The sequence below is a fragment of the Mirounga leonina genome, unplaced genomic scaffold (genome assembly GCF_011800145.1).
Source record: "Mirounga leonina isolate KUSES-001 unplaced genomic scaffold, KU_Mleo_1.0 Mir_173, whole genome shotgun sequence".
Classification (NCBI taxonomy): domain Eukaryota; kingdom Metazoa; phylum Chordata; class Mammalia; order Carnivora; family Phocidae; genus Mirounga; species Mirounga leonina.
In genome coordinates, this window is record NW_023270447.1 from 78,906,154 (window position 1) to 78,919,739 (window position 13,586).

The 13,586-nt window shown below is 35.9% G+C and overlaps 1 protein-coding gene across 12 annotated transcripts in view; it reads left to right on the forward strand.

Annotated features, from left to right (window-relative positions):
* The window catches only part of EIF4G3 (eukaryotic translation initiation factor 4 gamma 3), a 338,415-nt gene that overhangs the window by 86,994 nt on the left and 237,835 nt on the right, over nt 1-13,586 (forward strand). For all 12 annotated transcript variants that reach the window (XM_035019586.1, XM_035019573.1, XM_035019576.1 and 9 more), the window contains exon 2: nt 7,306-7,381. In XM_035019586.1, coding sequence (XP_034875477.1) covers nt 7,306-7,381 — 76 coding nt within the window. The remainder of the gene's footprint in view (nt 1-7,305; nt 7,382-13,586) is intronic.

Below are 13,586 nucleotides of genomic sequence, written 5' to 3' on the forward strand. Positions count from 1 at the left end.
CTACTAGTCTGTCTTTATAACCTATTCTGAACATTTCATAAAAATTGAATCATATAACATGTGGTCTTTTGTGACTGACTTCTTTCATTTAGCATGTTTTCGGGATTCATCCAAGTTGTGGTATGTATTAGTGCTTCATTTCTTTTTATTGTTAAATAAAATTTTTTTGTGTATGCTTTCCATTCATTAGTTGATGGACAGTTGAGTTCTTTCTGTCTTTTGACTATTACGAATAACACTGCATGTATGTAAATATTCATATACAAGTTTTTGCAGGGATCAATGTTTTCTCTCTCTTGGGTATATACCTAAGAGTGAAATTGCTGCGTCATATGGTAACTCAGTGTTTAAACTTTTGAGGAACTGTCACAGACTTTTCCAGAGTGGCTACTGTTTCACATTCCCACCAGCAGTGTATGAAGGTTCTAATTTCTTTGCATCCTCACTGACACTGTCTTTTTGATTGTAGCCATACTAGTGGGTGTAAAGTGGTATCTCATTGTGGTTTTGATTTGCATTTCCCTGGTGACTAATTATATTGAGCATCTTTTCATGTGCTTTTTGGCGATTTGTATATCTTCTTTGGAGAAATGTCTTTTCAGATCCTTTGTCCGTTTGAAATAATGGGTTATTTGTGTTTTTATTATTGAGTTGTAAGAGGTCTTTATATATCCTAGATGTAAATCGTTTATATGAGTTGCAAATATTTTTCCCTAGTCTACCAGTTGTATTTCTACTTTCTTGTTAGTGTCTTTTGATGCGTAAAACTTAACTTATTGTAAAAGTCTGATTTATCTATTCTTTTTGTTGTTTATTTTGTTGCTGTCCTATCTAACAATCCATTGCCAAATACACGGCCATGCAGATTTATCCCATGTTTACTGAAAATTTCTAGTTTTAGTCTTTACATTTACATCTTTGATCCATTTTGAGTTAATTTTTGTGAGGTAAGTTATTCCAGCATCATTCTTTTTTTTTTTTCAGCTTGCAGTTAGAAACCCAAATTATTATTATTATTATTATTATTTAATTTTATTATGTTATGTTAGTTACCATACAATACATCATTAGTTTTTGATGTGGTGATCCATGATCCATTGTTTTCGTATAACACCCAGTGCTCCATGCAGTTTGTGCCCTCCTTAATACCCATCACTGGGCTAACCAGTCCCCCTCCCCCCTCCCCTCTAAAACCCTATTTGTTTCTCAGAGTCCATAGTCTCTAATGGTTCATCTCTCCCTCCGATTTCCCTCTCTTCATTTTTCCCTTCCTTCTCCTAATGTCCTCCATGCTATTCCTTATGTTCCACAAATGAGTGAAACCATATGATGATTGACTTTCTCTGCTTGACTTATTTCACTTAGCATAATCTCCTCCAGTCCCATCGATGTTGACAGCATCATTCTTTTGCATGTGTCTACCCAACTGTCCCCGCAGAATGGGGTTAATTTTAATTTTAATTGATTTTTATTTTATCTTAAAGATTTTATTCATTTGAGAGAGAGAGAGAAAGCAAGAGGGAGAGAGATTGTGAAGCAGACTGTGCACTGAGCGCAGAGCCTGATGTGGGGCTTTATCCACAACCCTGATATCATGACCTGAGTTGCAACCAAGAGTCAGTTGCTCAACCAACTGAGCCACCTAGGCGCCTAAGTTTTAAATTGACTTTCTATAACTAATCAGTTAATCAGGTTCTGTGTGCAGCAGATCTCAAACATTTCAAAGAATATAAATTTGGACTCAAAATATTTTTTGAAACATTCTGAATTAAGATAATTTTCTGTATCATAAACAGTGACACAGTCTTTTTTTTTAGAATTAAATTTATATTGACACTGTGTTTATTCAGGTTTTTTTCAAGAGAGAGAGAATGGGGGAGGGGCATAGGGAGAAGGAGAGAGAGAATCTTAAGGAGGCTCCATTCCTAGTGCAGAGCCTGATGGGGGGTTTGAGCTCACAACCTTGAGATCATGACGTGAACTGAGATCAAGAGTCAGTCGCTCAACCGACTGAGCCACGCAGGCTTCCCTGTTTATACAGTTTTGACTAGTTCATTTCCTTTATAATGCTAAGTTGAATTTTGTTTTGTAGGGGTAATTTTCAAAATGTGCTAGTTTAGTTAAATTGGATTTCTTTAATTTGGGGGGTGCATATCCCTTAGTGAATCAGAACTAATATTAAAGGGAATATAGCTGTTTCCAAAGCAACTGTATTTGAAACAGTGCTTATTTTGGAGAAATCATGTATGATATCTTTGTGAAGCAGGTATAGTGTAGAGATTCTGCCCTTATCCTTATATTTTATACAAGTTCTCTTCCTTTTTCATTATCATAACTGTTTCTATCTCAAATATCGAAAGAAGGAGCGGGGCTCCTGGCTGGCTCTGTTGGTAGAACATGCGACTCTTGATCTTTGAGGGGTTGTAGGTGTGAGCCCCAATTTGGGTGTAGAGATAATTAAAAAGTAAAATCCAAAAAAAGAAAGAGAAGATGTAAATTGACTGGCATTACCATATTGCCATAAGGCTTAAATAAGAAATAATGCAGAAAAAGATCTTTATCGTTAATTTGTTTTCATCTCCTGAAATCAGTTGCTTGTTTCTTCTCTAAAGTAATTTGTGCAATGGGATTTGTACTCTTGCTTTCCTTTTCAATGAGGCAATAATAACTTGAGGCTGTCACTTTAAGAATATTACTTATGCTGAGCATTGTTCCATATTGCTTATGCGGAGCATTGATCCAGGATAGTAGCTTCTCTTACAGTGGACTGGGCAAAGTTTAGGAAAATTCAGCTGGGAGTTGTAAATGGAACATTAGTGTTTCAGCATACTGGTGGAAGATTTCTGTTGACTTTGATTACTTGTTTTCTAATTCTCAAAATCTGCCTTTTGAGGAGATACTGATTACAGGTCAAATTCAGGGTCAGATATGATTGCCATTGATCAAGAACCTTCATCCTAATGAGAGTTCATCATTCATGAAATTTCAGTACACATGTGTGCTTAAAAAATTATTGGTCCCTTCTTTTTTTCCTGACATAAGTAGAAACATTCAGATCATGATGTAATCTCATAGATCTTTGAATTTCTTTGATGAAATTTGGTCTTTTTAAATTTTTTATCTGCCTAATTGACATTTAATGTGGAGGGTATGTAGTAAAAATTTTAATAATCAATTTAGAGTCTATTGTGCTTTAATATTTAATACTCTTTAATCTTCAAATTTTATTTCTGAAATTTGTTAATTTTTTTTTAAATGAAAGCGGGGAATTAAAAATATTTTGCATTTGTATTTCTACTTAGAGTCTTAAATTCAGTTATTACATACCATCTATCTAGTTTTGTTAATGATTTTGCTTATATTTCCTAATGATATAATTCATAGCAGTTTGAACCACAGAACTGTCAAGTGGGACTGCCTACTGTATTTCAGTTATGAGATTTAAAAAATAAAAACAGCATGCTCTAGAGCACTGCACATGCATATTACACTGCTCATTGATTGAATTACAATTTTAAGTGGTACTCTGAGAAGCCATTTGCTTGCTACCTTGAGCTCAAAGGTAAATAAGTAAATATCCAGTGATTTATGCTGGAGATACAGAGGTTGGTGAAAGCTGGTAATATGCTTAGTGGCAGGCAGAATTAGGAGGAGATATGTTGTAGTGAAAGCTTTATATGCCTGTCATTTCTTTGAATTCACTTATTTATGGAGAAAATGCCTAGAAGTGCCAATTTCATACTAATGTATAGAGGCTGTTTTTAGTGGAAATGGGGCTAAACAACTTATTTGCAAATTACTAAAGTTAATTTTTTTATTGCGTTATTATTCAGATACCATAACATTCACACTTTTCAGGTGTACAGTTCAGTGGATTTTAGCATATTTATGAAGACAGGCAATCATCACCACTAAGAATTAAAGGAGAAAATTGCTTTGTAAAATAAGCTCACTTGGTTTGACACATTACCTGCCCATTCTGTAGTACTAATTATAATAGTTTATCGTTGGGCAGATGATTCAGTTTGGGCCAAGAATTTGGAACTTTCTGGAAGTTTTGTTATGACACTTTATTGACTCCTCTATGAGATGAACTCATTTAGTTCTGTCATCTGGATAGGGGCGACCATATTTTGGGCAGGTTGTGATACTGTTTTTTACTATGCTGTAAAGTATTCTGTCTGTAGACACATTGATATAATAGGAAGAGTGTGGTCTCTCTTTTCTTTTTTTTTAAAGACACATTTATTCAGCGTCATGATCAGACTATTACATTTAGCAATCAGCAGCATGGGTGCAAAAAAAAAAAAATCTACATTAAAACTCTTTGTTGGAATGCTTTACACTTTCCACAGAACAGAAACTAAAATAACCTGTTATACAATTAGTCACAAATACAGTCCTCAAGTTTTTTGCACATACACATGAGTATTGTCTAAAACATGTCTTCTTTGTAGCAGCTAGGCCCTGCCACCACTGTGCTTGGCTGAGTTCACAAATCTTTTGTAACCTGTAGCTTCCCTGTCACTTCTCTGGCTCTCCTCTCCTGCTAAGCTTTGTTTCCTGGCAGTAATTAAAACCTTCTGCCACTGCCATAGCTACTACTGCTGCTGGAACCACCATAGCCACCTTGGTTTCGTGGTTTGGCAAAGTATTGGCCTCCACCACCATAGGGGCCAGAGCTTCTGCCTCCAAAATTTCCTCCTTTCATGGGTCCAAAATTTGAGGATTGATTGTTGTAATTGCCAAAATCATTATAGCTTCTGCCACCTCCAAAGTTGCTTCCATCATTACCAAATCCCTTATAGCCATCCCCACTGCCACCATATCCACCACCACCTCGACTGCCACCAAAGGAGTGTGGTCTCTATTTAATTAACTAATTAAATTAATAAATTAATTAAAGAAGAGTGTCATCTTTAGAATTCAGGGAGACATGACCTGACCACTTAGCCTTGTTAACTTGGGCAAGTTACTTCTTGCTGAGCCTCAGTTTACACGAGATACTGTAAAATGGTTCAGTGAAGACAACATAGTTGGTTAGACTTGCAGGCTACTTTAGATTCAAATCTCCTGACTTCTGTTTTCAGTTTTCTTTTTTACAGAACTGTTTTTGTTTTAAAATAAATGATTTTTACTCAAAACTTTTTTTTCAGAAAATTTATCAGTCCACAGTATTCTGTTGGTGGTTTACAGAGAATAAAATAAACAAAATCAACATTCTGTATTTGTGGCCCAGGAGAAAGAATGTTTGTTACCGGGACTATTGACCATATATATGAATGCTTCTTTACAAATCTTGTAATTATATTTTAACCAATAAAATAACTAATAGAAATCAGGAAACTTAGCCTTCCTTTGTAAGGTTAAATGGTATGGCTCAGCTTTTGGGGCATAATACTGAGAACTCTCATTTGAGAACTTTTTCTCATAGGGTGAGAATTAGCCTTAGCTAGAAAAAGCAATAGCTGTTGGCTTTGCAGAAGAAAAAATGGTCTAAATATTTTCTACCATTCATGTAACCACAATGCAGAACTGTAATTCAAAGAAAGTTTTATTTTAGCCAAGGGTAATCTTCATTTTGAGAGAATTAACAAGTTCATAATGAAGGACTTTTGTCCTGGACCTTGTGAGGCTTATGTTTTTTACATTGCAAATATATATATATATAGTTTGGATGAAGTAGTTCCTTTATGAAATGCTTTAGCTTTATTTCTTGCAGCATTTTATTATTTTTAACTTTCCAAATACTGTTTACTTCACTGAAAGCTTATAGCATTTTATTTATTTATTTTAAAGATTTTATTTATTTGAGAGAGAGAAAGCATGAGCAGGGGGAGGGGCAGGGGGAGAAGCAGGCTCCTCGCCGAGTAGGGAGCTGAGCAGGGAGCTCGACGCTGGACTCGATCCCAGGACCCTGGGATCATGACCTGAGCTGCAGGCAGACGCTTAACCGACTGAGCCACCCAGGCTCCCCTCTTACAGCATTTTATATCCATTCTTTGTGTCTAGGCATTTATGACAACTTGAACTGTGGTCTAAGGTTGCTAGTTTTAAGAATTGTCTAGAGACTGGTGCAGTGTTACTAATTTTGAATGACTAAAGCTTTGAGGGTTTTTGCTTTATTTCCCCTCTCCCATCTCTGTAAACTGTTTCTACTTATGTATAAAGAATTTATCTTCTAATTCAGATTTCTGCAATTTGTGGTCATTCATATAGAATTATTATTTGCAGCTGTCATTTTGTCTTCCAAAATGTTTCATTGAATTAGAATTATGAGAAGTATGAAGTATTTGTTAGGTTTAAGGAAGCATTCTGTTTCATTTTGGGTTTATTTTATTTATAGTTGTCTTTTTTTAGAAGATTTTATTCATTTATTTATTTGACAGAGAGAGAGAGACAGGGAGAGAGAGAACACAAGAGGAGGAGTGGGAGAGGGAGAAACAGGCTTCCCCCTGAGCAGGGAGCCCGACACGGGGCTCGATCCCAGGACCCTGGGATCATGACTGAGCTGAAGGCAGACGCTTAACAACTGAGCCACCCAGGCGCCCCTATTTATAGTCATTTTTAAAAATATATATTTGAATTATTATAGAAACACACAATACAGTTATGTAACCCTACTATCTGGAGAGAATTGCTATTAATCTTTTGGTTGTCTGGTTTTTTGTTGTTGTAGTCATTCTTAAAGAGGTAAAATATCACTTTGCCAGGTAGAAGGAGCTCACATCATTTGGCTTTGAAGCTGAGTAAAATGATAGTCTTTTGTGTTTTTTAACAGAATATCCTGGCAACATGCTGAACTATTTAAAATATGCTGGAGAGCATTTTTTTTTTTAAATGGGGAGTTGGTGGGTTGATATGGGGTAAATGGCAGCTAAAATAGAAAAACAAGGATACAATTATATTTGCCATTTCTGTGTAGTTAGCAGAACAGACTGTGTCTTTGTCAGTAATTTCCGTGTATATTCCTGAATATCCTGCTTATACTTCTTTAGTCTTTTTCTCTAGAAAGTAAAGGTGGTGGATTCTCATCCTGGACCTAAAGTGTGGAGGCCTGTATAATTTTATTTGTTTTGAGTTGCCATGGAATGTTTATCATGGGAATCACTTTTGGAGAGATTGATCTGATTACATTAAGAAATTTGAAATATTTGTTTTCCAGTTTTGTGGAGAAGTAAATGAGTAACCTCTCTAATTGGGTGACGAAAGTTGGGTCATTGACAGAACCTTGTGACGGTAATTTTCTGTTAATGCTAAAGCAAGGCATTTTTGAGTTCTCTTATCCTTAACTCGCTCTTCTAGAATCCCTAGAGGACCTGTGCAACAGCCCCTCGAGGACCGAATCTTCACTCCTGCTGTCTCGGCTGTGTACAGCACGGTGAGTACCTGAGCTCTGCTGTCGCAGTACCTAACTTCCTGCACGTGAGCCTTTGATATCACAGCAATGTTTGTTTGACTGGCATGTGAAAGGTTTTTGGCAAAAGGTTCATTAAAATCCCAAATTGAATTAGGTGTATTTAATATAAGAAAGGTGAATAGGGGGGCGCCTGGGTGGCTCAGTTGGTTAAGCGGCTGCCTTCGGCTCAGGTCATGATCCCGGGGTCCTGGGATCGAGCCCCGCATCGGGCTCCCTGCTCCGCGGGAAGCCTGCTTCTCCCTCTCCCTCTGCCTGCCTCTCTGCCTACTTGTGCTCTCTCTCTCTTTCTCTCTGTCAAATAAATAAATAAAACCTTTAAAAAAAAAAAAAGAAAGGTGAATAGGCTTTTTTCCCCATCATCTTAATAGGTGAGTGTGAAACAAACATTGTCTTAAGGTACATTGGCTCATACACCTGCCGTCTTTTTCCTCCTTTTTCGTCTTTCTGTAAATCCACTTCTGGCCTTGTTGACTCTTTAAGACATTGAGTTTTAATTTTCTTTTTTGATTTAAAATTTTTTTTAATTTTAATATTTAAATGGTTTTAATTTTTTCCCTTCTCTGATTACAAAAAAAAAACAAAAAATGTTTGGAAATGAGAACACTGGTTTTAATCCAGGAAATTTAATTTTTTATGTTAAATGATTAATTCCAATTCATAAATGAAGGGAAATTTAAAAGGTAGAGGATGAAGGTCATAAAATTAAAAGCAGATTTCAGGTGTCTCACAGTGAACATAAGAGAAGAGTCAGACATCTTTTTATTTCAGTTTATCATACCAATAATTCCTCACCCTCCAAGTAGGGTGCTTTAAAGAAACTCAGAGTGGTGAGAAAGAGGAGTAAACAAGTCATTGTAATTTAAAGTGGTATGATAAAGCAATGATTCTTATCCTTTTGGGTTATGAATTACTTTTAGAATCTGAACATAGCCACAATGCTTTCTTCTCAAAAAAGAGCATATACCCAGTGTTTACATATAATTTCAGGATTTCACAAATATGCATTAAACCATTCATCAGCCCAAGGTGTGAAGAACCTTTAATTAGAGATGCAAACGTGCTGTATATGGGAAAGGAAGAGGCCACGTCATTGAGGAAGTGGCTCTAAGCTGGAAGGTATAGAACTTCTCTAGGCAGAGTAGGGAACACAGGGCCTTCTAAGAAGTTAAAATTCAGAGGCATGCGTAATGGAATAGCCAGTAGTCAGCTTAGTGTGGCATTTGTGTTAGGTTTTGTAGCAGAAGTAGAGATGAGATAGTAGATGGGTTTTGGAGGTTTTAAGATTGTTTTGAAGAGGGGCGCCTGGGTGGCTCAGTCGGTTAAGCGACTGCCTTCGGCTCAGGTCTTGATCCTGGAGTCCCGGGATCGAGTCCCGCATCGGGCTCCCTGCTCGGCAGGGAGTCTGCTTCTCCCTCTGACCCTCCTCCCTCTCATGCTCTCTGTCTCTCATTCTCTCTCTCTCAAATAAATAGATAAAATCTTTAAAAAAAAAAAAAAGATTGTTTTGAAGAGTTAAAACTTTATTGTGCAGGAATGGGTAGGATGGTTTCCCTGAAACAAGTCTCAGTTTACACCTATTACAGATCAGTTAACACTTGTAAATTATTTGAACCCCCTGACTGTTAAAATGGACTCCGTTTGGATGACAAATTGCCTGATCATCCTAGTAATTGAGAACCTTCAATTTACATTGAAAAACAGCCTTTAATTTTTTTCTGGCATAAACCTTCTGTAGGCCAAAGGGTTTTGTTTTGTTTTGTTTTGTTAGTACTGACCTTGAGGTCACCTTAATTTTTGTCTGGGGGATGCCTGGGTGGCTCAGTCGGTTAAGCGTCTGCCTTTGGCTCAGGTTAAGATCCCAGAGTCCTGGGATCAAGTCCCCACATCCGGCTCCTTGCTCAGTGGGGAGTCTGCTTCTCCCTCTGCCTGCTGCTCCCCCTGCTTGTGTTCTCTCTCTCTGACAAATAAATAAAATCTTTACAAAAAAATGAATTTTTGTCTGGCAGAACTCTTAAAATATATATTGTTTCCTAATTATAAAAGTACTCTTTGCCATTCAATTAGTATTTTCAAGATTAAGATAAGTAAAAGAAAATGAAAATTTCTAGTAATCTTGAGTGATTTCTAGAAGCAACTACGATAACCATTTCTTTGATATAGTTTCCTTTGTCTTTTTTTCTGTGTTGTAGGCTCTGTGTAAGATATTTGATTCTATTTTGTCAGTTTATATTATGATGTTAGTTAGCTTCTCCTATGCTATTTGACATGTTGTAAATAATAAATGGCTGTCTATTTTGTCATAAGAATTTAATATTCACTGAACATTTGACAAATATTTCTTGAGCTTTTAATGTGTGTCAGGCACTGTTTGGTGTTGTGGATATAGTAGTGAGCAAACCAAACCCACTGTTACTCATAGAGTTTATGCTGGTCTGTGGGATAGAAGGGAAGTAAACAAATATATGTGCAATATAGTAGTGGGTAGGAGTAAGTGTCTTGATGAAAATGAAGTAGTATAGAGGGATGGAGAATGACTGGACAATCCTGGACATTCTGTCTAAAGGCATTTAAGTAGAAAGCTAAGGAGTGAGGGAGTGAGCCTTGCAGATTTCTAGGGAAAGCATATTTCCAGTAGAAGGAACAGTAGTGCAGAGGCCTAGTGCGCAGCAACATGCTTAATGTGGTCTTAGAACTGCAAGGAAACTAGTGTGGTTGGAGTAGAGAGAGGGTGGGAATAGAATTCAGAGAAGTATCTGGAGCATGAGATTATGTGGGGCATTATTTACCATGGTAAGAATTTAGATTTTAATCTAAATGTGATGGAAAGCCTTTAGAAACTTTAAAGCAGTATGTCTGAATTTCCGTTTAAAGGCCATTGTAGTTATTCCATAGAGAGTAGACTGACGAGGGCAGGTGGTTGTGGTGGTGAAGTGGAAGCAAGAAGATGAGTTAAGAGGTTATTATAGTAAAATAGGCAGAAGATATTGGTGGCTTCCTCTAAGGTGGTACAGAAAAAGAGATGAGTAGTGAAATTTGGTATGCATTTTGAAAGTAGACTCAATAGGATATCGTGAAAGCTTGGATGTGAGATGTGAAAGAAGAGCAAAGGGTGTTGTTAGGGATTTAGCTTGAGTAGCTGAATGAATGTGGTACTTTTCATGCAGATGAACACTGGGTGAGGACCAGGGTTTTTGTTGAGAAAAATCAATAGATGTAAACATTATTTAGGTGAGAAGTTAAACATTAGGTTGTTTCTAATATTTCCTATTAGAAATAACTTACTTGAATTTAAAGCCTTTTCTGAATTTTGGATTATTTTTGTAGAATAACTTCCTAGAAAAGAAATTATTGAGTTAAAGTGTTAGACGTGTTTTTGAAATTCCTTGTAATTGAAGACATGTGACTTTGGAAACTTAGGACTTTGGAGAGGAGGTTATCCAAATCCTGTGAATGATAGCACAGTGCCTGCTACAGAGTTTACATGCTGTGTTTTGAAACAAAGGTTTTGAATTTTTTTTTGAGTTAGATCAAATTTGACTTTTACTGTTTGAAGCCACTGCCATATATATAGTCCTTTAGTCAATGAAAAAAGTGGGTGCACCAATTATATATAGTGCCTATTCTGGAAGGATAAGCGATTTTATTTTAGGCAGTAAAAAGTTACCTTAAAATATGGCAGTCTTCACTTTTTTGATCAGCTGTTTCCATTCTTAGCAATTTAAGTCTCTGCCTCACTTCTACAGTGTTGTGCACATTAACTGAATGAGTAGTGACCAGGTGTTTTGACATTTTTAATCCCCCTTCTTCTCAGCCCCAAGATTATGTATTGGTCACCATTTCTCTAGTGTCTAAGTCCATTAGCATCCTTTCTGTGTCATAAAATAAAGGCTAACCCTCAGTTCACCTCCTCCTGTCTCACCATATGGTGCCCATATGTCACTTTAATTGAGTTGGTTGAATTCCTTGAAAGGCAAACATGAATCCTGGCCAGTCTTAAAAAATTATACAATCAAAGATTTTACTTTTTTATGTCTGTTATGCAGACTTTATGTCCTTATGTCAGCATTTCAGATAGGTTTTCTGCTGATAAACAAGCATCAAAAGGACTTTTTTTTTTTTTTAAAGATCTATTTATTTTAGAGAGAGAGGTGGGTGGGGTGAGTGGGAGAGGGAGAGAGAATCTTGGCAGTCTCCGTGCTGAGTGTGGAGCCTGACATGGGTCTCAGTCCCAGGACGCTGAGATCATGAACTGAGACGAAACCAAGAGTTGGATGCTTAATCAGCTACATCACCCAGGTGCCCCAGAACTCAATTTTTATAATGCTGTCATGTTACATGTTTTAGGCTGATTATCATTTATTTATTTATTTTAGCATGATTTATAGAAGTTTCTCTTTGGAACATTTCTCAGGGAGGGGAGAGATACTTTTGTCATTTTTCTTTATTAATAGCCATAATTACATGAGAGTGATTGATTATATGAACAAAAAAAGAATAAAGCCACTAGTTTTTAAGCTCTAGTAAGAGAAATATATATTATATGGTAGAGAGGAAATGGCAAAACTGAAGAGGAATGAGCTAATTTCAAGTATTTTATTAATAGCTCTCTTAATTGGCATGCTTCTGAAAAATAAACTATGAAATTTTACCATGTTGTATATTTTTGGCTTAATATTTTAGAGAAATTAGATTTTATGACTGTTAAGCCACTATTTATTTTTTTAAGTGGGCTCCATGCCAGCATGGATCCCAACATGGGGCTTGAACTCATCACCCTGAGATCAAGACCCGAGCTGAGATCAGGAGTTGGTTGCTTAACCCACCGAGCCACCCAGGTTCCCCTAAGCCAGTGTTTTAAGTATAATTGCAGAAATAAACTTAATACAGAATTTCTGGAATAATGACTTTACTACAAGAAGCAGCAATCATACATACTCTGGTGGATTGGAAGAGTTGTATTATTAACTGTTTCTGCAAAATTCCTATAAATAATTTAATCTGAATGAATTTCTCCTTAATGCTGTAACATTTCATGATCCTTTTTAGCCAGCTTATACTTTTAAAGTCTTTATTCTTTCATACTGTAGTTCTGTGACATCAAATTAGAAAATAATGCTTTTACGTTTTTTCCAGTGACTGATAAATACTGAGTAGGCTAACATGTCAGTGGAGATACCTGCACGGGGACAAAATTTAGCATGAGTCAATCCATACTCCTTAGACAGTTGTATCCAGCAAGATGGAAATCCACTTAATTGTCCTATAATCCAACCCAGAATGGCAATCCATTTTTTCCCCCCAGTGGTAAATATGCCAGTTGAACTGATGATTTGTTTATATAGACTTTATTTTTAAAAACAGCTTTATTGGGGTATATTTGACATACAGTATATATAGTGCTAATGATTTACATATATCTAAAGTGTATAATTTGGTAAGTTTTAACATATGTATAGACCCATGAAAACCTTTGCTACAATCAAAATTAACACGCATCATTCTTAAAAGTTTCTTCATTCCTCTTTGTAATCTTTCCTTTTCACCTTTGGTCTGCTTTCTGTTGTTATGGATTCATTTTTTAGACCTTTATTAGAAACTATAATAGGAAAAGGAATAATGCAGTAGGTGCTGGTTGTTTTTTGACTTTTTGTCACTCAGGTTAATTATTTTGAGATATTTCCATGTTGTATTTATCGGTAGCTTCTTCCTGGGGAAAAAAGTAAACTTTATTATTACTATTATTATTATTATTATTATCTTTAGAAAAAGTAAACTTTAGGCTTAAAATTTAGGGCTGACATAATCACATGTTCTATATATTCTTCCCCCACCCCAAGGATAGAGTTTGGTTTTCATTAAACATAATGAAAATCATGTGATTATACAATTTGGTTGTTTTCTTTTTTAATACAGCATTGTATCATAAATAATTTCCCATGTTATTACATAACTTTTATAAACATTATAAGCACAAACAGAAGTTTAAGTATCATGTCAATGAGGTGAACCATAATTTACATAATGAGTAAATTAAAAAACTCGTGTTTGGCTTAAAGATTCCTTTATTTTCTGTTTTAAATAATTTTGTGATAAATGCATATGCGTAAATAAAATACATACACATATATGTGCATATTTTTGTCTGTTTAAATAGGATTATTTCCTT